Source organism: Myxocyprinus asiaticus, chromosome 10 (assembly GCF_019703515.2).
Source record: "Myxocyprinus asiaticus isolate MX2 ecotype Aquarium Trade chromosome 10, UBuf_Myxa_2, whole genome shotgun sequence".
NCBI classification, from domain to species: domain Eukaryota; kingdom Metazoa; phylum Chordata; class Actinopteri; order Cypriniformes; family Catostomidae; genus Myxocyprinus; species Myxocyprinus asiaticus.
Genome location: NC_059353.1, coordinates 10738943 through 10761954, shown reverse-complemented (window position 1 = coordinate 10761954; position 23012 = coordinate 10738943). Strand labels below are relative to the sequence as shown.

The 23012-nt window shown below is 37.3% G+C and overlaps 1 protein-coding gene across 2 annotated transcripts in view; it reads left to right on the top strand.

Annotated features, from left to right (window-relative positions):
- LOC127447035 (TSC22 domain family protein 1-like) overlaps window positions 1-23012 on the top strand; it is a 64256-nt gene that overhangs the window by 37178 nt on the left and 4066 nt on the right. The window contains exon 1 of one of the 2 annotated variants that reach the window (XM_051708509.1): window positions 17398-17809. The exons of the other annotated variant lie outside the window; for it this stretch is intronic. Within the exon in view, the coding sequence (XP_051564469.1) occupies window positions 17643-17809 (167 nt within the window). The 5' untranslated portion in view covers window positions 17398-17642. Of the gene's footprint in view, window positions 1-17397; window positions 17810-23012 lie in introns of those variants that run through there. 2 annotated transcript variants of the gene reach the window in all.

Here is a 23012-nt window from a genome sequence, read left to right as displayed (position 1 = left end):
TAAGGTGACTTCGCCACTGGAGGCCGTGACCTGTTTTTTTTTTTTTTTTTTACTTTAAAGATGGCAACCCTATTTCAAACGAAAATGTATTAGTGTCAGACATAAGTAACACAAAGGCGAATTCACTAAACAGTTGAGCCACTTTTGCGCAGGGTATTTCGCCACAAGCACCTGTATCGTATTCACTAACCACCCACAATCTAGTTTAAGCACGTGCAATCAGTGCTGAAATTGTGCTGCGTCTTCAGTATTAATATTAAATCATATGTAAATTAGGCTAATTATAGATTGTGCTTTATTCACAAAAATTGCCCGGTTAAATTTTGATCGCGCATCTGGCAGTAAAATGAATTTTATTTAAGAGATGTTCGTGTACAATTTCTATTGATCATATCAGCAGTAATTCATCAAATAATGCTCAATTGATGGAGAAGAGCATTAAAACCTGTAATTTATCCAGATGTGTGGTGTAGTCAAGCGCACTTTCGGCATGTTAATGACATGATTCAGGTGTCTGGATCACAGCTGTGCTGCTTAGTCCTGCCAAAGTGTGTCAGTTAACAGTGGTCTGCATCCTTCTCTATATAGCGCTCTGAATCGGTCCGCAAGATCGGAATTTTACACGAAAATTGCATTGCAGCAGCGATTTTGTGGGCCTGATCTACATAGTTCCTTTAGTAAGTTGGGCACTAAACCAGCGCTTTTAATAGGTGCAATTCATTATTAGATGAATTCCCCAATAGTTCCTACTCTAAATTCTGTTTAGGTGAGCCAAATTCAAATCCATTGTAAAATAACCAATATACTCACACCTGTGACTGCACATTAGTTACATTTTATATCATTACGGCTCATTGTGAGGTTGCTTGGCAACTGTAAATAACAACTCTGCTTAACGTACACCCCCCCCCCCCCCATATTAATGCCTAATTTTTCCTCATCTTGACCTGTTTGGGATACATCCCACACTGTAACTTCCTATTTCTCCAGGATTTTTCATCACTCACACATGTAAATTACGTAAAACATTCCTGCCTACTGATAGCTAATAAATCTGTTTCTATAAATGAGCGGTATAGCAAAATCTGTACCGGTCAACGCATTTCTACCATCGCACTGTATATATGGTCATAGCGTCTAACCCTACATCCATATTGTCTTTGTTCTTTTGTTTGTTGGTTTTAGCTTCAGTGTTGCTATCATCAACTAAGCACTGCTGTTTGTTTGACCTTTTGTTGGGCCTTTGAGACCTTATAGTCATCATGAATTGAAGCCACTAGAGCTGGGTGTAAATGACAAAGACAAATAGAAATGTGAGGAATATATTTGAACAGGGAAAACCCAGCTGTCTTTTTGTAACTGTACTATAGGGACTGTGAGCTCGACTGATTCGACAAGACCGGTTATAACCAGCTGGGCTCTGCCACTCCCCCTCCAAATCACACTCTACTCCCCCTCCAAATCACACTCTCTTTCTCTCCCAAGCTATCGTGTGTAGGTCTTTCTCCCAGTCTCACTTGGTGAGCTGTCATCGTCTCCTTACAATGTTGATAAACATGTCAGAGCTCAACAGTAAGGATGTTTTTCTGCTGGCTTGGTCAGGCCAGTAATTCAGATTTTTACTTACATTTTCACTAGCCTCGCCACGTAATATGATACATTAGCAATTAGCAATGAGGGCTTTTATATTCAGTAATTGCTGGAGATTATACAGCTTGTATTATATAATGCCATGATGTTTATGATTTTTAACCCATTCTAAGTAGACTATCACAAGTCATTCTTTGAATATCAACAAAATCAAATTTTTGTTTGCCAACTTGATCTTTTCCTTGGTTACATACATTAGCAAAATTCAAATCAACGTACAATACATCACAGGAAACCAATTGTTTAAGTTTTGAAGGCATATAACAACAATATGTGCATGATCTACAAACATACAATGTAGTGACAATGCAGCAAGTGACAGTTCAGTCAATTGGATTAACATTCACATTGGCCAGAGACCATCCTTATTGTTGAGCCCTGCTTTTGCTATAGTATATGTCAAATGCATCCTTTCACAATGAAAAAGGACATTGCTTTTAAAGCCTCATAACATTGAATGGAAAATGTGGAAAGTTGACAGTCTTCAATAAGGAAAAGCTTTAATGTCCGAGTCCATTACTGTAGTTTTAGTTTAGTTGGCCCACGCAATACATTTACTTTTTATAAACCACTGCACAGACAAACAGCGATTGCCATGAACAGCGCCCAGAGATTAAGACCTGATTACAGTGAAGATGCAGAAGTCACGGATTTGCATCTGACGTAGACTAGTAGTAATCTAGGATATTGGTTTCTCTCAGAGTGAACGTTTAATAAGATGCGGTGGTGATCAGGGTGCGTGACAGGAAGAGGAGAGTGAACGGGGTAAATATAGCCAGGCTTGAGCACTAAATCACATTGGGTGAGGTTAAAAAGTAGACTCAAACAATGCCTTTAAAAAACGTTTCTCTGAAACCAGCTTATAGTTCGTTTTCAAAGGTCGCCTTAGTTAACAAACACCGCACAGTAAGCCTGCGAGGTAAACTTATTTCCCAGTAGTAATGTTAAGCATTACCTGAATTGCTCAACTGCACTTTGCATGTGATCTGTCTGCATGCACACTATTGGAGCACAGAGTAATGACATGAGACCGGACATGCTCTCTAGTAATCACTATCCCTTCTGTCATTAATACCAAGAATGACAACCAGTTCGCCAGATCAGCGAACTCTTAATGTGGTTCCTAAAAAGCAGAACATTCTTACGTTTGTTAGACTTGGGCTTGAGACTGTTTTGCTGAAAAACATGGTAAGCTACAGTGCCTCTGTATACTGCAGCACTGTAAAGGCCAATTCACACTGCCCCAACAAACATGTTTTGGGGGGTTTTTTGGTTAGTGTGTTCACCCTGTTGGTGTTTGTTTGGGGCATTTTGACAATAACAGTTAAGCTTCTGAAAATTGGAAATCCATGAATGTTGATGTTTGTTAGAGTTTGTTGGGGCAGTGTGAATTGACCTGTACAGTGCTGCAGTCTATAGAAACACTGAAGCTTACCATGTTTTGAGCAAAACAGAGTTTATTGCGCCACACGCAGCTATAATAGGCTCCACGCGAAACTTTTGTCTCACTGTCCTGTCTGGGACACTTCTGCTACTCGGAGACGCATGGGTTACGTGCCAGGTGTGTATACTCTAACCTGTTAATATGGTTGCCGGAAAAAACCCGCTTATGCACTGCTTTCAGTTGTGGTGTGAAACAGCCGTAAATGAGTACAGGGAAGAACATTTAAATTTTCATTTTACACATCATTATATCAACACAGTAATAATCAGCTATATTTTACGTACATTCATTTCTTTTTTTTTACTAAAAGATTTTAATATGTATGCATTTTGTTTTGTTGTAATGAAATGTGTAGACTTCCTGGAACATTCTTGATATTCATTGACTGATGATGCAAACAGATTGTTGAATCCATTTTGAATCGATTAATTGAAGTGAACAGCTTAAACTGATTCACAGAGAGGAATCAATCTTACCAACTCTTTAAATCAGAGACATTACTAAAACATATGCGAGTTGCGAGACAAGGGGGTAATGCAAAATTAGTCTGACATGTTCTTTAACTCATAGCGAGAAGCATCTAGGCTGGTGCATGAATAAGGCGGTGACTGATGTGTCTGAATGTGTATTTCCTCTACACTGACCGCACTCCTCTCTTGTGCACACAGCACACATCTTTTATTCTGCCAGTCCATTTACCCTGTGCCCATGCCCCCTTTCTGTCTAAACAAAAGGGCAGAAAGGGGAGGACTAGAATAAGGAGTGGAGCTGTGTTCCTACACAGTGATTATTGTGAATGGGGGTCCCCTCGCAGAACGAAGCAGCAGTTATGTAACACAATGAGTACAGGCTGGGCTGGAGTCTCCCTCAGGTTCTCTTCCACTTGAGTGGAGAACAGGGGTTATAGGAGAGTGGTACATGCCATTAAATGAGTGATTCCTGTAGTCTCCATAGAGACAGTGGTTGCTTTGGCCTGGACACAGGGCCCCTTCTCCTCTACACATGGCCCCTGCACTGAATTCTTCTGCGGCTTTTTTCCCTTAACTTTCAGATAAAGGAATTATGTGTTGGATATTTTGTCTAATGTTAACTTTATATAGCTCTAATGATTCAGCAGAATGGTAATCCATATGACCATTTTATTTTTGGATTTTTTTTTTATTTTATTCTAATCCATACGGTTCCAGAGCTATTAGCGAAAAAACAAACATGCTAATTATTGCACCACCTAGTACTGGATGGATTTTTGAGTGTGCACCTGAGTAGTGGTGGGATTTGGTACCATCCCCTCAAGTTTTGATCTTTACGATTTACGGTCTCTGACACCCAGACACTTTTAGGGTGAAAAAAAACGAACAATAAGAAAATTAGTATGGTATATAGTATGTAATGTATATCAAATACTGTAGAGTTTCAGCACTTTGGTGCTTGGACCCCAAATTATGCATTTTAGAGCTTTGCAAATGTACATTTGCTTATATGAACAGTTATCTGCAAAAATCTATGCCAATAGTTGCAGATAGTTGTTTTATTATTATTCCTCTATGTTCCTCTGTGGCCAGTGCTGGAGGAATCTTACTGTTAATACAGCTTGGTTCTACAGTATAACAGTAGCCTTCAGAAATGAAATAACAACAGTAACTGACACCGTGTTGGGATTTCCTCACTTCAGTGCATATTAAATAACCTCTACTGCCTTACTAATGGCAACATTAGGCCAACGTCTTTGTGTCTCTCATGCTGTGGCCAGTATGCTCCCTTACTCAGTGTTGCCTTACACTGAGTCACTTGCCTGTTATTGCCAAGTGTGTATACTGTGTTGCTGCAGGTGTGATTGCTCACACAGGCCAGCACACGACTGCAGAGATGCTTATGTGGAGGGAGGGTTTGGAATGTGTCCCACCTCATTGCCCCGACAACTCTGCGCTGTCATAATGGCTCTTTTCCATAGAGCAAACTGGCTTCTACTGGTTAGCGATGAACATATATGTTCTTCTCAGAATTAGGGCAGAGCAAAGAGGAACGCTTTTCACAAACTGACATGACAGATGGAGAGCGGCAGCAGGCGGGGGAGTCGGCTCTGTGAATCTAGAAAAACAGGCAACGCCGTTCAGTTTTGAGAGAAAAAGAGACAACAGAGACAGAGAAAATTATTGGGTGAATACGTGGATTTCCTCAGTTGTTGTGTGTGCATTTACATAAGGTTTCCCTAGGTGCATAACATGGACAACTTTGCAAAAAGAAGTTTGTTCGGTTTCAAAATATGTAACATTAAATTAGTTACTATATTTGTTATAAATTGTTAATATTGTTCAAAAGCTCATGACAAAGTATTTTGACTCTTTCTGATTGCCAAAAGTGTCCATATACTTTTTGAGCCACTGTATAATACAATTTGTACTTATTTTACACAATATTAACTTTAAACAGAAAATGTGCATTATCCATTGGCAAGACTATAGGAATATTTAGGAACTAACAGTAAGTGAAATGACCACTTCTTGTACAACTTCAACTTCAACTAAAAAATACATTACTTAAAGTTTAAGGGGTTGTTTGCTCCTCAGTTGCACATGAAATTGAACTGGAATGATAAAATGTGTTTAACCATATAATTCATGAGCTGAAAAGGCAGGCCTGTTACCTCTCTTGTTACACCAGGGTAATTACTGCTCAGTCTGTGAACTTGAACACTACTTCATCCGAGAACCGTGTGCTTTTAATCTTGTGCTGTTCACGCACTATACACATCCTGTAGGGTTGCATGAGGAACATTGTGTTCCCTTATGCAGTCTGAAGAAGATACCCCATCCTTTTTTTAAGTGTCGGTATCAGAGTGTGATGGATGGAGATGGTGTAAGATCATCAGACTTCTCTCTAGGGCTGAACTGTTTGGACAAAAAATCTAATTGTGATTTATTTTGGAAAATATTCAACATGATTATTAACATTTAAAACAATAATAATAATGAGTGTTTACTTTTTCCCAAAATTAAGTAATGGGCAAACATGCTCTACTGCCAATAGAAATACTGTTAAAGAAAGGGTGTTCACAATTGAGCCCTCTTAAGGCCCAGATATACTTCATACGATATTGAAGAACGAATGGGTAGGGTGTCATTTAAAACAAAATCTTATCGGCTGCTAAACACCTTCTTACTGACATTGGTCCACGACATTGTTAGGTGTGACCTAGAGCTCCACCTACTACTTTCTTTGTTTTCCTGTCTGTATTCAACGTGAACACACAAGTTATTAGCGAGCTGGTGCAAACTGACCAACATCTGTATGATCATTCGCATAGATATTTTCCAAGACCATCATGCAGATTTTTTTTAATTTTTTTATTTTATTTATTAGTCTACAAAAGGAATCAAATCTACTCAAATACTCTCAAGTGCCCATTCACTCATGTGCCATCTGCAGCTAAAGCCATTCACACATCTGTCTAAAATAAGATATGCCTCTATCACCATTCTTTTTTCTGTATTCTGAATATTAACACTCTTTTTGCAGTAGTATCAGTGTCATCATAAATTACAATAACAGAGTGTAATCGGCACATATTATGGCCGCGTAAAGCATGTTGGCGCATTAGCATCATAAATTCACAATGTAAACAAGACAAATTCAAACTTTTCTACTGCATATTATAAAAACAGCTAAATCCGGTTAAAACAGCTTCTTTTAATGACCTCATTTGAATTCTACTCCTAGAATGAGGCATTAAGTCATTAACACATTTTAATGTCACATTAGTTAATGTTTTACATGTAGCATCCTCACATTTAAATGCTCCTCTAAACACCTTCCACAGCGGTGTGGTGGATATCTGAATGTTCAAAAACTGTATACCATTGCTCGGCTGTTTCGAACTTCTATTTACCCCTGAACGAAAAACAAAGAACAACTTCTCTAGAAGTACACTGGTGGCCAAAAGTTTGGAATAATGTACAGATTTTGCTCTTATGGAAAGAAATTGGCACTTTTATTCACCAAAGTGGCATTCAGCTGATCACAGTGTATAGTCAGGACATTAATAACAAGAAAAATTATTACAATTTGAAAAAAAATTTCAGAACCACTTCAAAGAGTTCTCATCAAAAAATCCTCCACGTGCAGCAATGACAGCTGTGCAGATCCTTGGCATTCTAGCTGTCAGTTTGTCCAGATACTCAGGTGACATTTCACCCCACACTTCCTGTAGCACTTGCCATAGATGTGGCTGTCTTGTCGGGCACTTCTCACGCACCTTACAGTCTAGCTGATCCCACAAAAGCTCAAGGGGGTTATGATCCATAACGCTCTTTTCCAATTATCTGTTGTCCAATGTCTGTGTTTCTTTGCCCACTCTAACCTTTTCTTTGTTTTTCTGTTTCAAAAGTGGCTTTTTCTTTGCAATTCTTCCCATAAGGCCTGCACCCCTGAGTCTTCTCTTTACTGTTGTACATGAAACTGGTGTTGAGCGGGTAGAATTCAATGAAGCTGTCAGCTGAGGACATGTGAGGTGTCCTTGTTAGAGCCAGTTGTCCTTTGTCTTTGAAGACTGTAGTGTACACCTTTGAATGAAATCTTCAGTTTTTTGGCAATTTCAAGCATTGTATAGCCTTCATTCCTCAAAACAATGATTGACTGATGAGTTTATAGAGAAAGCTGTTTCTTTTTTGCCATTTTTGACCTAATATCGACCTTAAGACATGCCAGTCTATTGCATAATGTGGCAACTCAAAAACAAACACAAAGACAATGTTAAGCTTCATTTAATGAACCAAATAGCTTTCAGATGTGTTTGATATGATGGCAAGTGATTTTCTAGTACCAAATTATCAATTTAGCATGATTACTTGGGTATAAGGTGTTGGAGTGATGGCTGCTGGAAATGGGGCCTGTCTAGATTTGATAAAAAATTATATATATATAAAATTATTATCCCCTTTTCTCCCCAATTTGGAATGCCCAATTCCCACTATTTAGTAGGTCCTCGTGGTGGCTCGGTTTCTCACCTCAATCTGGGTGGCGGAGGACAAGTCTCAGTTTCCTTCACTTCTGAGATAGTCAATCTGCGCATCTTATCACGTGGCTCACTGCGCATGACACTGCGGAGACTCCGCAAATGGAGGCTCATACTACTCTCCGCAATCCACGGCCAACTTACCACGCACCCCATTTAGAGCGTGAACCACTAATCGTGACCACGAGGAGGTTACCCCATGTGATTCTACCCTCCCTAGCAACCTTGACATTTTGGTTGCTTAGGAAACCTGGCTGGAGTCACTCAGCACACCCTGGATTCGAACTCGTGACTCCAGGTGTGGTAGTCAGTGTCAATACTCACTGAGCTACCCATGCCCCTATAAAAATGACTTTTTTCAAATAGTGATGATGTTTTTTACATCAGTAATGTCCTGACTATACTTTGTGATCAGTTGAATGCCAGTTTGGTGAATTAAAGTACCAATTTCCTTCCGAAACAGAAAAAAATAAATAAAGTTAAATTATGGAAATAATTTTTGTATAATATTAACAATAACTTTTTATATTTATTATTATTATTATTATTATTATTATTATTATTATTATAAAACAGTACCATAACTATGTAATATTTTCTTAACCTGCATGCGACGGCTTTGGAAAGCATTGGTGGAAGCTTTTATTTTGCCGGTACACTATTGGAAGACATGAAGTAAGAGAAATGCTCTCGACTTTTCTGTTCACAAACAAATGGTGTTACGAGGTTACTTTAGATTTGGACAGTAACTTTTAGCAGCCAGCCATATTTGGAATTACACAAATGTGCAATTAGTGAATCAGGAGCGCTGTAAATATAACATGCTCAGTTCATTAGCCTCACGCGTGCTTTTAGTAACACAATAGAGAACAGAGCTATGCACATACAGTAAGCGCAGCGAGCAGCACGTCCAGACTATTTATTTATTTAATTAAATCACAGCCTTTGCAATTTATATCATGATTTCAAATTTATATTGCTTAATTGTTCAGCCATAATCCTCCCATTATTCTAGTGCTCATACTTCAGTCTAAATTTAATCGTGTCTTCTTGCTGTGAGATGCCTGATATATAAAAGTTATTAGCCTTAACTCTGCACTACAAGCTGCTGGGAGAAAGTAATTATAAGATGGATGCTTGTTAACTTTACCCTGGACAATGTTTATTCGTCTTGGGCTGAACTTTTGCTGACTTTGTGACTCATATTTCACGTCTATTTGCTTTGAAGCCATCTGTATGCTAGTGTAGACCTGAATGCTGACTAAATGAACCTTTAGCAGATATGCGCATTTAAAATTTACCATCTTTCTATACTAAGAAAAACAAATGATTTTTTGTTTTTGTTTTATTGTCTTAAAATTACACTCCCTCTAATACCACCTGCAACCAACTAGCAAGATGCAAATCATGGTTCATGCCTGTGACATAAGTTATGAAAAAAAATATGGGATGAGCCCCTTAGATATATGTCCCACCCAAACTTCTGTTTCACTGGCAAATACGTCAACAGGGGAAAGAAAACTGTGCTTGTCAATCGTTTTATGGGGTTATTAAAATATATTTGTAAGCTTTAGTTTTTGTTTTTGTTTTTCTTTGAGAACAGAATTTTATATGGTTATTATGAGGGGAATATTTAAGTGTTGTTGTGTTTTTTTTTTTTTTTTTTTTTTATAAAACCTAAATTGTTCCATATTTGTTTTATGAGATTCTACAGTTTTAAAGGAGGGTTATTTTGCTCTAGATTTTTGCACCAATTTGACAATCATAGAAATGGGATGTTGCCAACTTGGCCACCATACATTTTCATTTATGATGGCAGACCCACATAATATTGCCATTTGCCAAATCTTGACCGTGTTTGCAAACATACAGAAAAGTCCAAAAATCGCATTAGGAGCTTGATTGGCCGTCTGTATCAAGAACATTGTGTACAATGGAAACAACCCCCCTTTCGGATCCCCCTCAAATCGCCCACATCCCAGCCATTGTCCCATTCAATCAGCCCCAACGAACTGGAGCTTAACCACACCATCTCAATGGCTGTTTGTCTCAGTCTTTACTGTACAGTTTTTGCAGTGTTCACTTGAGAAAAGTACACTTAAATAGCAGCCGATCCACAACTACTAGAGTATATTGCGTGCAAAGGGGCAATAAGTTTCACACAATACAAAATAAAATGGGTGCTTGAGTTCCCAGAGTCTGACATCTTTACAGTGCCTTGTCTGTCACTTTATATAAAGGCTACAGTGCTTCCAGACAAAGGGAGAGGGTGGACGGGTGCATATTTGGTGCATATAACAGTGGCAAGGCAAGAAGGCTTCTACTATTCTAGCCGTGGGCCTTCATGCTTTCTGTAGTGGAAACTACTTCAATGACTAATCCTGTTAATTCCAGGATTCACTCCACATTATTTATACCTGTTTCATCTGTGTGCACACTAATAGCACGGTTACATAACCACAAATGTTCGAGGAAGTCTGTGACCATTCTAGTTCCCTAAATATTAGATGCCAGCACTACGCTACAGAAATTAAAACGGCCAAGCATCCAAACCTGTGGGACTCCAGAGGTATCTTGCCCCATGCAAGATACAAAAAACAGAAGTAAAATGTTTTTTCATGTCATCATTTTCCTTTTTTTATCCTGTCTTTATTTATAGTAGAGTGTAGACTGGAAAGTAGGGTTGGGAGAGGCAAAATAATTTTCCATTTTTAGGGAAATTCTACATGCCTATATTCTCTGCTAAACATATATAATTTCCTTCACAGTGAATCATGGAATTTTAAAATAAATAACATCCCCTGTCAGTACCCTTTACGAAAAGCGTTGCCATATTATACAAAGCAATAAATGTGCAGTCATAGTAAGCAATAAATATTCAGCTATTCTCACATGCTTCTTCTCTTGCTCATGGAGTGAAACTTGCTGAGGTTGTCCAGTCTATTCTGTGTGTGCTGCACTGTCAGAGTTTGAACTGGAGAATACAGGATGGAGCTCTGTTGTGCAACCTGCTGCTGTCAGCCCAATTGGCAAAATGACACTTTCTCTCACGCAGAGTGGCAATGTGGCCCTCATTTGTCTGTGTCGAAATCCCACAATGTGATCTCAGTGATCTGCACTCTATACCAGAGGTTCAAGAGATGTTCCTTTTCACCAGTTTCTGGGAATCCACTATAAGCATTGTTGATGCGCAGTTTGTGATGTTCTTACATAATAGCGAGTAAATAATTTTTTATTGATTTATAATTCCTATTTATAACTGACTTCTTTGGTAGTATGTAGGGTTACCTGTGCAATTTGTGCACCTAATAATGACTGTTAATAAAAATAATGTTTACCATTGGTTGGTCAAGCAGATAGTCCCCCCAAACTTGCAGCATTAGTTGAGCAAATGTTGCTATGTTGGGCGGGTTGAGAGGCTCAAACTAAAAGAGCAATGTTTTGATATCACTGTAGCACTAACACTTTTCAGGAAAATCAGCCTACCAGTGGCTTACTTATTGTTGTCTTTACATATTAAGCTGGCTTAGCAGAAAAGAAAGTATTTTAGCATTGAAAAAATTCAACACATCACCTTTTAGCTGGTCAACAATTCAGAACGACATTAAGAAATTAACTTTTTTATTATAGGGCAATATTTGCCCCTAGTATCAGATTTTTGGAGCTTTTTGTGACCTTTATGAGGGCATTTTAAAAAAGTAATGTCATCTTTTTATTTAAAATTCTTTAATAAATGTATTAAAATAAATATCTAATTAATTCAACAAGACTGTCACCTATAAATTTAAGTAATTTAAGTATTAATATGTATAAGGCTTAGATTAAAATACTAGGAAATAGGGGAATTTTTTTTGCCCCTATATTTGTAATTTCAGGGGTATTTTTGTCACTTTCAGTGGCATTTTTGCCCCAAGCCCCCATTAATTTCTTACCCTGATTGTGTCTTGAATCAGGCAAAAACAGAATCTACTAGGGTTAAGGTGAATGCTATGTAGAGAATGGCATGTGTACTCGGACTTGCAGATAGGTTACAGACACTGGAGGTTGACTGGTTACTGAGAGGTTGCTTACACTAAATACACTATTTTAAACGTGTAACCCAGGGCTAGTCAACTGGCAGCCCGCAAGCCAAATCCAGCCCGCCAATCATTTTTTTCTGGCCCTCCAACTGATCTTTGATAACATTGCCTCACGTCTAATATACCAGAGCACTCTATGTGCAAAACTCAGCATTCATAGGCGCTAACCTCAGCAATCAGCGGTGAGTTTAACAACGCTCTATGGCGCATGCAGCAGCATTCAGCCTCATCGATTTTCTGGATACCGGCACGCCTGTTTAAGCTTTTCTGGTGATCGTTTAGTTACACTGCTTTGCTAAACATGGATCACACCATTTAGGTGAGCATTCAATCGCATCTTTTTCAATCAAATGTATTTTTATAAATTGCTTAGTTGTGTGGAGTGTGTTCAAATCTACAGATGTAAAAACGATCACTGCAGTTACATAAATGTTGTCAGCGCATAAGCATACCTCAGTTAACAAAAGATAAATCGATGATGAAAACTGAACGTCCAAAGAAATGAAAGGTTTGCATTTATTCACTATTCTTGAATTGCCCTGTCTCATCTGTTCAGGGTTTCGTAAAAAGTGATAATGTAGAACAGAACCTGCAAATATCCAGATTATATTTGGTTTTACATACAGCTGTGAGTCAGCCATTTCAATCACGAACAGCATCAACTCAGTTTATTGTTTTCCCTATGATTATCTGCAGGACTAATTTTTTCCTCACTGAACAGGAAGATACTTCAAAAGAAAATGGAAGAGTAGACATTAAATGTAAATGTATTAAGTATACATGACATTTCTTTATTGTGAGTGGGCTTCAGGAGATCTAAATGTTCCTCCTCAGTTTTCGTAATTTGTAAACAATAGCTGTAAAATGTTAAAATGATTTGTTGTCCCCCCCCCCCCAAAGTAAAGTTGATAAAAAATTATTTGTTGGTTAAGAGCCAGTTCTTATGAAGTACTTTAAAACATGAAAACTCAATATACAGTATACCCTGTGACTATTTTAATAGAAATAAATGCACAGTGTTAAGGGTGTTTAAGTAAAATGTTACTTGCGATGAAAGTGCTAGTTAAGATGAATGCAGAATTTTTTTTTGGCCCCCAGCAAGTTTTCATCTGGATAATCTGGCCCCTGCAAGAAAGTAGTTGAAGAGCCCTGGTGTAACCTTTAAATTTTGGTGGCATGGAAGACTCCTGAGTCTCAAAGGTTCTGACTGCAGGGCATCTGTATGCTGCATCTGTAGCAGAAGCTCCTACACAGCTATTTAAACAGTGTCCATTTCAGCTGCTCTCTTTACGTAACTCTCGAGTCTCTGCAGCTATTCAAATCCTGTTAGTCTATTTTACATGTAAATGTTGTGGCTACCCAGGTTTCAGGTTGGGGACGCCAGGATAATGACATTTTGGATGGCGTTTAATTGTCATACAGATCATACAAATACATAGACTAAGAAGTAATTTATTCACATAAAACAAATGTTACACTCATAAGAATGGCATGAATAATACACATATGCAAAAAAATAGTTGCCATTTGGATTTAAATAAGCAGATACTTAAGAGCCTATGATTGGATCATTATTGCATTGATTAATGTTTTTCAGCTGGCAACAATTCTTTTAACCCTAACTGATGCAGTGTGTAGCTTCTCATTTCTTAAACAACTGTGGTCGTGGAAAAGATGTTACTGTGTTTCAGAAGGGGCAAATTATTGGCCTGCATCAAGCAAAGAAAACAACTAAAGAGATTTGCTGAAATCACTGGAATTGGGTTAAGAACTGTCCAACGCATTATTAAAACCTGGAAGGATAGTAGCGAACTGACAGCTTTGTGGAAGGAATGTGGTCTGGAAAAGAATCTTGAGTGATCGTGATCGGAGACCACGAAAACGCTTGAAGTCACATCGTAAAAATCGACAGTAGAACTCACGGCTATGTTTTAATTGTGAAAGTAAGAGCATTTCTACACACTCAATGTGACGAGAACTTACAGGATTGGGACTAAACAGCTGTGTGACCACAAGAAAGCCACTTGTTAGTGAGGACTGTGGAGCAATGGAAAAAGGTCATGTGGTCTGATGAGTCCAGATTTACCCTATTCCAAAGCGATGGGCACATCAGGGTAAGAAGGGAAGCGCATGAAGCGATACACCAGTCATACATAGTGCCCACTGTACACGTCTCTGGAGACAGAGTTATGATCTGAGGTTGCTTCAGTTGGTCAGGTCAAGTCTCAGCAATGTTATGCGGCAACAAAATGAAGTCAGCTGACTATCTGAATATACTGAATGACCAGGTTATCCCATCAATGAATTTTTTCTTCCCTAACGGCACGGGCATATTCCAGGATGACAGAGTGAAAGAGTGGTTCAGGGAGCATGAGGAATCATTTTCACACATGAACTGGCCACCACAGAGTTCTGACCTTAACCCCATTGAAAGTCTTTGGGATGTGCTGGAGAAGACTTTACAGAATGGTTTGACTCTCTCATCATCAATACAAGATCTCGGCCAAAAATTAATGCAGCTCTGGATGGAAATAAATGTTGTGACGTTGCATAAGGTTGTCGAAAACAATGCCATGACGAATGTGCGGCGTAATCAAAGCTAAAGGCGGTCCAACGAAATATTAGAGTATGCAATGTTTTTTTTGGGGTTTTTTTGGCCAGGCAGTGTATTTTATTCATATACATTAATATTTTATTATATTTGATGTAAGAATATAAATATGTAATTATGTAGTGTAGTTTTGCCATAATTTCTTTCACACAACATTTTAAGGTGGTCAGGTTAAACACTCCATTCTTCATTTTGTATGGAAAAAAAAATAAAAAAATATTGAGTTTCAGTGTAGTTAGTATTTCTTCCAAATTTGCTGCTCATTCAAAATCTGTCATCTCCTCCTCCTTAAGATCATAATGTGTTCTGGTTAAAAATGTTTGTTTATTTATTTTTATATATATATATATATATATATATATATATATTATTATTATTATTATTATTATTATAAATTTTTTTTTTTTTTTTTTTTTTTTTGTACCGATACTTCCTTTTTGGTACTCACCAATACAGTCGGATACCTGTTTTTTGGTTTTATTTTTTCTGATTTCCATATCAACAGTTTTTTCAATATTGTCATCAAAATGGTGTTTAAATAAATGAATTAAGACTTTAATCAAATAAAAATAGAGCAATTAATTTTCAACATAATATTGCATTATTTTTATCAAATGAAGTGCTTTTATACAGAACCTCACAGCACAATCCAAAATACAGTTCTCACAATCCAAAATACAGAGTTATTTTTGTCAGATAAAGTACTGCAAAACAAAGCATCACAGATGTGAGACACTGCTTAAATATAATACAATTACTATTGATTTATTATTAGTAGTAGTAGTACTAGTAGTATTACAGTGAATATTTCATAACACTACAGTAGAGATATATTTCTGCTGTACTCATTTCAGTTTAAATTGAGCTTTTATTTTAGCAGAGCTTTTATTTTGAAGTGTTTGTGTTATGATGGTAGCTTTTTAGTCTGGAAAAGCCAGTCCCTATGTGACTCAAAGTGATTATTAAACCGCAAAAGGCTGCTATTTAATTGTATTAATATGTAGTCTGTATGTACATATACTACAAACAGAGCATGCAGTGCTCATGATGGTGTTTTCCGTAGATGAGCCAAGGATCTCTAAGAGGTATGAGCACTTTATTTCTTTGTCAGCACAACACCGACTCCACACATTTACAAGCATTCACATTTGAAGTGCGCAGCACATGCAATATTTTATATATATTTTTTATCATTAAATCACAGCCTTTGTGGTTTAATAATCACACTGACATAACGTGATTTTAATTTGTGCGCTGAATGTTTAAGGAATGACATTTGTACGTCAGATGGTATTGTTTTTTTTTTTTTTTTGGTATCGGAGCATTTTTACGAGCGCAAGAACAATTTAATGAATGCAGTATCTGACCCGATTCTAATACCACTATCGGTATCAGGACATCCCTACATATTTCTGACTTTGGCCACATCCACACCAATCTGTTTTTGTTTGAAAACTTTGCTTTCAGTTTCCAAAGTATGCTGTAATGGAAAGTATTTTTTAAATGCTCCCGTTTTCAGTGGAGAAAAAAAACAAAACACTTCAATTGTGGATGAAAGCCATAAACATTGCAAAACCAATTTCGAAAGAAAAATGTTATAGTGTGGATGTGGTGAACTGTCTTTAGAACACTGAGGCCACGTACACACTAATCCATTTTCAGTTTCCTAACATCATTTTTCACAATATGTGGTAATGGAGAGTGTTTACTAAACGCTCCATTTACAGTGGAGAAAAAACACCGTTCCAGTATGGATGAGAGGAGCAAACAGCAAAATGAATGCGTTTTCAAACGAAAACATGTTCATTTGGATGTGGCCTGAGATGGTGCTCGTAGCGTTTGCATAATGCTAATGAAAGAGAGACTCAAAAATGTTCTTACTTGGATAACAATATGTGATTAAATAAAAGCAGTTGATCATGGTTATTGCGATTAAGTCTAGTAATTGCCATTATGTAATAACATGACTTGTGACATGACAGGCCTTTGTCAATGAAAATGCAGGGATTTAAAACTAATATAGTAGATTAGAAGATCACTTCCTTTTGAGCTTTGAGCTCACAGAGCTTTCTTAAAGATTCTGAAGTATTATAAAGCCATCGCTCAAGGTCTCTGAGATGGTGGAAAGCTACAGTCAGTGTAGTGGCCATCAAGTTGAAGTTCAGAGGCTGTGTATTCCTGCTGATGAGCTGTTTGTAGGCCACAGAAAGATATGTAAGCACAGAAGCCTCACACTGCCATTCAAAGCCATCACTGAGTGTTATTTGAACAGGTACAATCCTCCCATTGTTGGGATCCATATTGTTTTTTCATTGCAAGCAGCTTAAGCCTAGGGAGACGTGTACGTGCTTCACCAGCCGTGGATGCTGTAAACCTGCATCGGGCTACAATACTGATGAGAAGTGACAAGATAAGTCCCGGCTCAAGTGCAGGGGCCCGTCTCTTCTCTCCACAGGGGAGAAATGCACGCTTCTGTGCCGGGAAAAAGAGGAGGGAAAAGAAAAAAGACATTGGGACGGGATAGTTTGGATAGCTGTTAAGGACTGACAGCCCTGTGCATGGCTGTGTGAGAGAGAAGTGATCACTGGGAATATTTCAATCTCCGTTGCTGGTTTATGTAACAGTCATGTGATCTTGTCAGTGACGTGACATCACAGCATGCCCTACTCTTGTTTTTACCCAGTCGTTCGCGAATCTCCCTGTAAGATACACACAGACCTAACAGTGGAGAAAGGTGAAGATTGGACTACAAAGCCACTGGCCTTTTGTTTTTTTTTGTGTTTTTTTTTACTTTACTACTGCTGAAGAAGATAGAGGAAGGGAAATATTTGCCATGCCTCTTTGTGCATGTGCATGTGTGTGCGTCTAAGCCTTGTGGGGAATAGAGGAATAAGTTCTGTATTTGGGGGTCTGCTGATTGACACATCAATGAGAGAAACAGTCCTCAGAGTCCAAGGCCGAGACGAAATGGCCATGAAGCTATTGTTCTGGGAGTTAGAACAGCATTTGAAAAGGTAATGTGTTTTATAGCTGAAAAGAGAGCATGTTTTTGCTAGTGGCTGCAATTTTTTAGATTAGGTTTCTACAGTATTTCTGTTTAGATGTATGCATTTAATCAAGATTCTGAAAGCAAGTACATTGTCACGATGAATGAAAGGCCTTGTTGGCTTTATGTTGTCTCAGAAGAGCTTGGTTCCTCTGAGCATCATATATGTGTCAGATTAATCTGCCTGCTTTAATGAGAAAATTATGTTCGGTCTTTTTCAGTGTGTTCATTAAGAGAAGATGGAGCGGGAATCCAAGTATATTTAGATTTTCAGAAAGCAGTATTTGAAGTTGAAACTCCAAATATCCAGATACACAAAGTAGTCTATAATTTGGTGCGATGATGTGTTTTCAGACTGATATATATGCCAAAACTCTCCTATGTTTTTTCTTCTTTCTTGTCAGTGTCTCCTTTTTCATTGTATTTGGCAGAAGTGATCTCCAAGTGTAAATGGTAGTAGAATATTTAGTTTTTTAGACATTTGCACCATATTTCCAGACAGAACCTTCTTTATTAAGCTTGGAATGAGAACTCGTTCTGTATGAGTACACTCAGTCCAGAAAAACCGATTGAGGTTAAATCAGGTGTTCATATTTTGTCAAATTATAGCTTCATGTAGTCAGCTGGAGTTAGAGTGTTTGTCGTGGCTCGTAGCTTGTGGTCTTGGTTTCGTAATTGTGGTGGTCTCGAGTAAGATGGCAAACTGTGATTAGCGCACAAAGTCAGTGAAAGGTTGCTTTCAGTTGAGAGCTCTGAATGATAGTAGTGAGGTCAGGTCATGGACAGCAGAGGTATATTTGGACTCTTAATTGCTTAAATCCACTTCCAGTCAAAGAGCCTGGAACAGCTAACGGTGTTCTGAGCTGCTTAGGTTCGTGCTTCATTTGGTGTTCTGCTACACTTAATTAGGATAAGTGATCTATATATACTGGATGCAAGCAGAGACTTGATTTGAACATTTCAGCAGTTCAGTTTACTTCTGTATGTTCAAATTGTCAGTTGTAAAGATTCGATTAATAACTCTGATTCAACACTTCAAGATGTCACCACTCAAAGAGTGGCATTTTTCGTATTTAAAAATTATAGGTATTGTTGTGTTTGTTATTTCATATTGATGCTATTAATGAAAATGATTAAGCTAAGTATCATTCCTCCTTGGGCTCATTTACTGTAGAATACTGTGGGGCAACATTGCTTTATTTTTAACAGAAAGGGGAATTCACTAAGAATGAATTGCGTCCACTAAAAGCACAGTTTATTTGCATGCGCGATTTGCGCTAGTTTAGCGCCTGATTCATTGATGGATTTATGCAGATCTGCAAACTATTTATCAGGGACTGTACAGCATCACTCCACTACTACGGCTGGTTATTGATACAGATTTCCCGATTCGATGTAATATGGGCATATTTCAGTAATAATGTCCATTTTGCTTGCATATGAAAGAAAGCTAATGCTGGTCATTTAACAAGAGACTAAGGCTGGGTGATATGTAAGAAATATTTTCACAATATTTTTATAAAAAGATATAGCCAAATCCGATTACATCTACAGCCCCCCTGCCCCCACTGCGGAGCCCGTTACGTATTATTACATGACTCAAGTAATAGGCCTAAGTAATACAAATAAATTTATCATTAAAACCTGCACCAATCGGTTCTTCGCTTTCCCCTCACGTCTCTTGTATCATGGAACATCTTGTGTGTGTCTGCGACAAGCAGTCCCTCGGAATGGGTTTTCAGCTGGTCACATATTTACTCCATTCCACAATGCTTAAAACTCAGAGAAGGTAAATATGCTTGTTTCCATTTTGTAAAAGCTAATCGCCCTATCGCCCAGCCCTACAACTAGGTACATTACAAAAATAGAAATTTTACAAATTATATTCTATTAGTTTTTCCTAATTTTGGTAAATTTTAGCTTTTTAAAAGTGTGCAGATCCATTTATTCCATCAATAAATATATTATGTTGCATATATTTTATTGTGTTACATGTTTATTGTTTAATGTATACTATTTACAAGAATTTAAATTGATTTGTTGATGATGTGCTAAAAACCGGCACTGTCTCTTTAAGAAAACCGGCATTTCAGTATAGAGCGTTTGTAAATGAGTGCATACTCGAATCGCTTCTTTACTTCATCCGTGCTATTCGTGATTAGAATCAAATCATTATGTTTTGTTTTTGATCACCAACTGACTGTAGAGAACAGAAGGGTATTAAAAGAGACATTATTCAGTGACAAATTGATTGCGTGGATCTCGTCTTTGGACACACATTACACAGAACAATTGAAAACAAACTTTTACACTAAACGTGCAGTGAAATGATTCTAAACTTCTTTGCCGATATACTTCTCAGTTACTGGTGTGTGAAATCTGAACATTTACCAGCCAGTGGCTAATCACAGACATTTTTAGTTGCATAGTGCAAAATCTGGTCTCATTTGCTAGTGATTTTCTTGCATTTTAGAGAGTTGTCACATAGAGTACTGTAAAATATCGATTGTTGGATTTAGGAATCGATAGCAAGATCGTTCAAATGAAGATTGCGATGCATCGGAAAATCTATACTTTTACCCAGTACTATCCACTACTGTAATCCAGATGCCTGAATCATCTATTTAATATGCAGAAATTGCACTTGAAAACACTGCACATATGGAAATATGCAAGGTTATAACGCTCTTCAACATCATTTGATGAATTCTTGCTACCATTATTGATAGAAAATGTACACAAGCATCTCATTATTTTCATAACTGTTTTTCCTCAGATGGTAACAGCGCAATGTTAATTCTGCAAGGCTAATAGCATGAAGTTTTGCGAATATAGCGCAACCTATAATGAGCCTACTTCACATCGATACATGATAATACTGATCACCTTGTTAGGGTTTATTTTGCATTCATGACCCGTTTAACTGTACATTACATGCTTATTACAAAGCAACTTAGAGAAATAAGCTTATGTATGAAAGAGCTAGATACACAGATGTTGGAGAACACAGTACAACATCTGAATATAAATCATCTTATTAGGTTTAAGTTAGTGTGTGATTATTTTCCTAGAAGTGTTTAGGCCAGATTTTGTGTAATTGAAAGATTGATGGTTTGCATCACATGTGTTTAACTGTCCTATGACGGATAACTTCTGTTCATCCTTCAAAGATAATGATAAATTGATGAGGTGCATCATGCTGCTCCTTGTGTATAATATAATTTTCTTTTTGTATGTCATTCTGGTTAAATTATTTTAAAAAGTTATTTGCGATGAATGTCATGCGTTTTGTTAAAAGTTAAGATATATGTCTTGTTCTCTGACAGCTGAATCTTTGTGCTTCGGTTTTGGAGCAATGCAAGCCATGCTTGTGTGCATGCTCAAATAATATGAAGCACGCTGATGTGCAGTTGAACATGTTAATTAAAGCTCACATGAGATTAGTTAGTTTCGCCTAAATCATATGGGACAGAGTGTTTTCTAAACGCGTGTTAGAGATGCTTCCATGCTTTTGGGCCTGGGGACAGATATAGCCTATATATATATTATATATATATATATATATATATATATATATATATATATATATATATATATATTTCCTTTAAAAATACGCAATAGATTTTGAAATTGATTTCTAAATGTGGTATATTAGTGACCTGAGCATTATATGTAGAATGTAACAAGTTATTAATGAAAGTGTTACAGAAGAAATATTTTATATATATATATATATATATATATATATATATATATATATATATATATATATATATATATATATATATATATATATATATATATACACACACACACACACTTGTGAAAAATGTTGCATAGTGAGGATGTCTTTAAAAAAATGCCATAAATAGTTTTCATTTATCACTTAATGTCATACAAAGTCCAGTAAACATAAAAAAGCTGAATCAATATTCGGTGTGACCACCATTGCCTTTAAAACAGCACCAATTCTCCTAGGTACACCTGGACACAGTTTCTCTTGGTTGTTGGCAGATAGGATGTTCCAAGCTTCTTGGAGAATTCGCCACAGTTCTTCTATCTATTCAGGCTCTCTCAATTGCTTCTGTCTCTTTATGTAATCTCAGACTGACTCGATGTTCAGTGGAGGGCTCTGTGGGGGCCCTGACATCTGTTGCAGGGCTCCCTGTTCTTCTATTCTATTCTGTTTGCAAAAGTTTGGGAGTCTAAAATGTATATTTCCTATTGACACACTGAAGCTGAAAATATAAATAACCATCTGAAGATAAATGCTTTTGTGAATCATCTTATGTGCCTAAGACTTTTGCACAGTACTGTGTGTGTGTATGTATGTATGTATGTATGTATGTATATATATATATATATATATATATATATATATATATATATATATATAGATGGATAGATAGATATATATATAGATATATACAGGTGCATCTCAATAAATTAGAATGTCGTGGAAAAGTTCATTTATTTCAGTAATTCAACTCAAATTGTGAAACTCGTGTATTAAATAAATTCAGTACACACAGACTGAAGTAGTTTAAGTCTTTGGTTCTTTTAATTGTGATGATTTTGGCTCACATTTAACAAAAACCCACCAATTCACTATCTCAAAAAATTAGAATACATCATAAGACCAATAAAAAAAACATTTTTAGTGAATTGTTGGCCTTCTGGAAAGTATGTTCATTTACTGTATATGTACTCAATACTTGGTAGGGGCTCCTTTTGCTTTAATTACTGCCTCAGTTCAGCGTGGCATGGAGGTGATCAGTTTGTGGCACTGCTGAGGTGGTATGGAAGCCCAGGTTTCTTTGACAGTGGCCTTCAGCTCATCTGCATTTTTTGGTCTTTTGTTTCTCATTTTCCTCTTGACAATACCCCATAGATTCTATATGGGGTTCAGGTCTGGTGAGTTTGCTGGCCAGTCAAGCACACCAACACCATGGTCATTTAACCAACTTTTGGTGCTTTTGGCAGTGTGGGCAGGTGCCAAATCCTGCTGGAAAATGAAATCAGCATCTTTAAAAAGCTGGTCAGCAGAAGGAAGCATGAAGTGCTCCAAAAGTTCTTGGTAAACGGGTGCAGTGACTTTGGTTTTCAAAAAACACAATGGACCTACACCAGCAGATGACATTGCACCCCAAATCATCACAGACTGTGGAAAC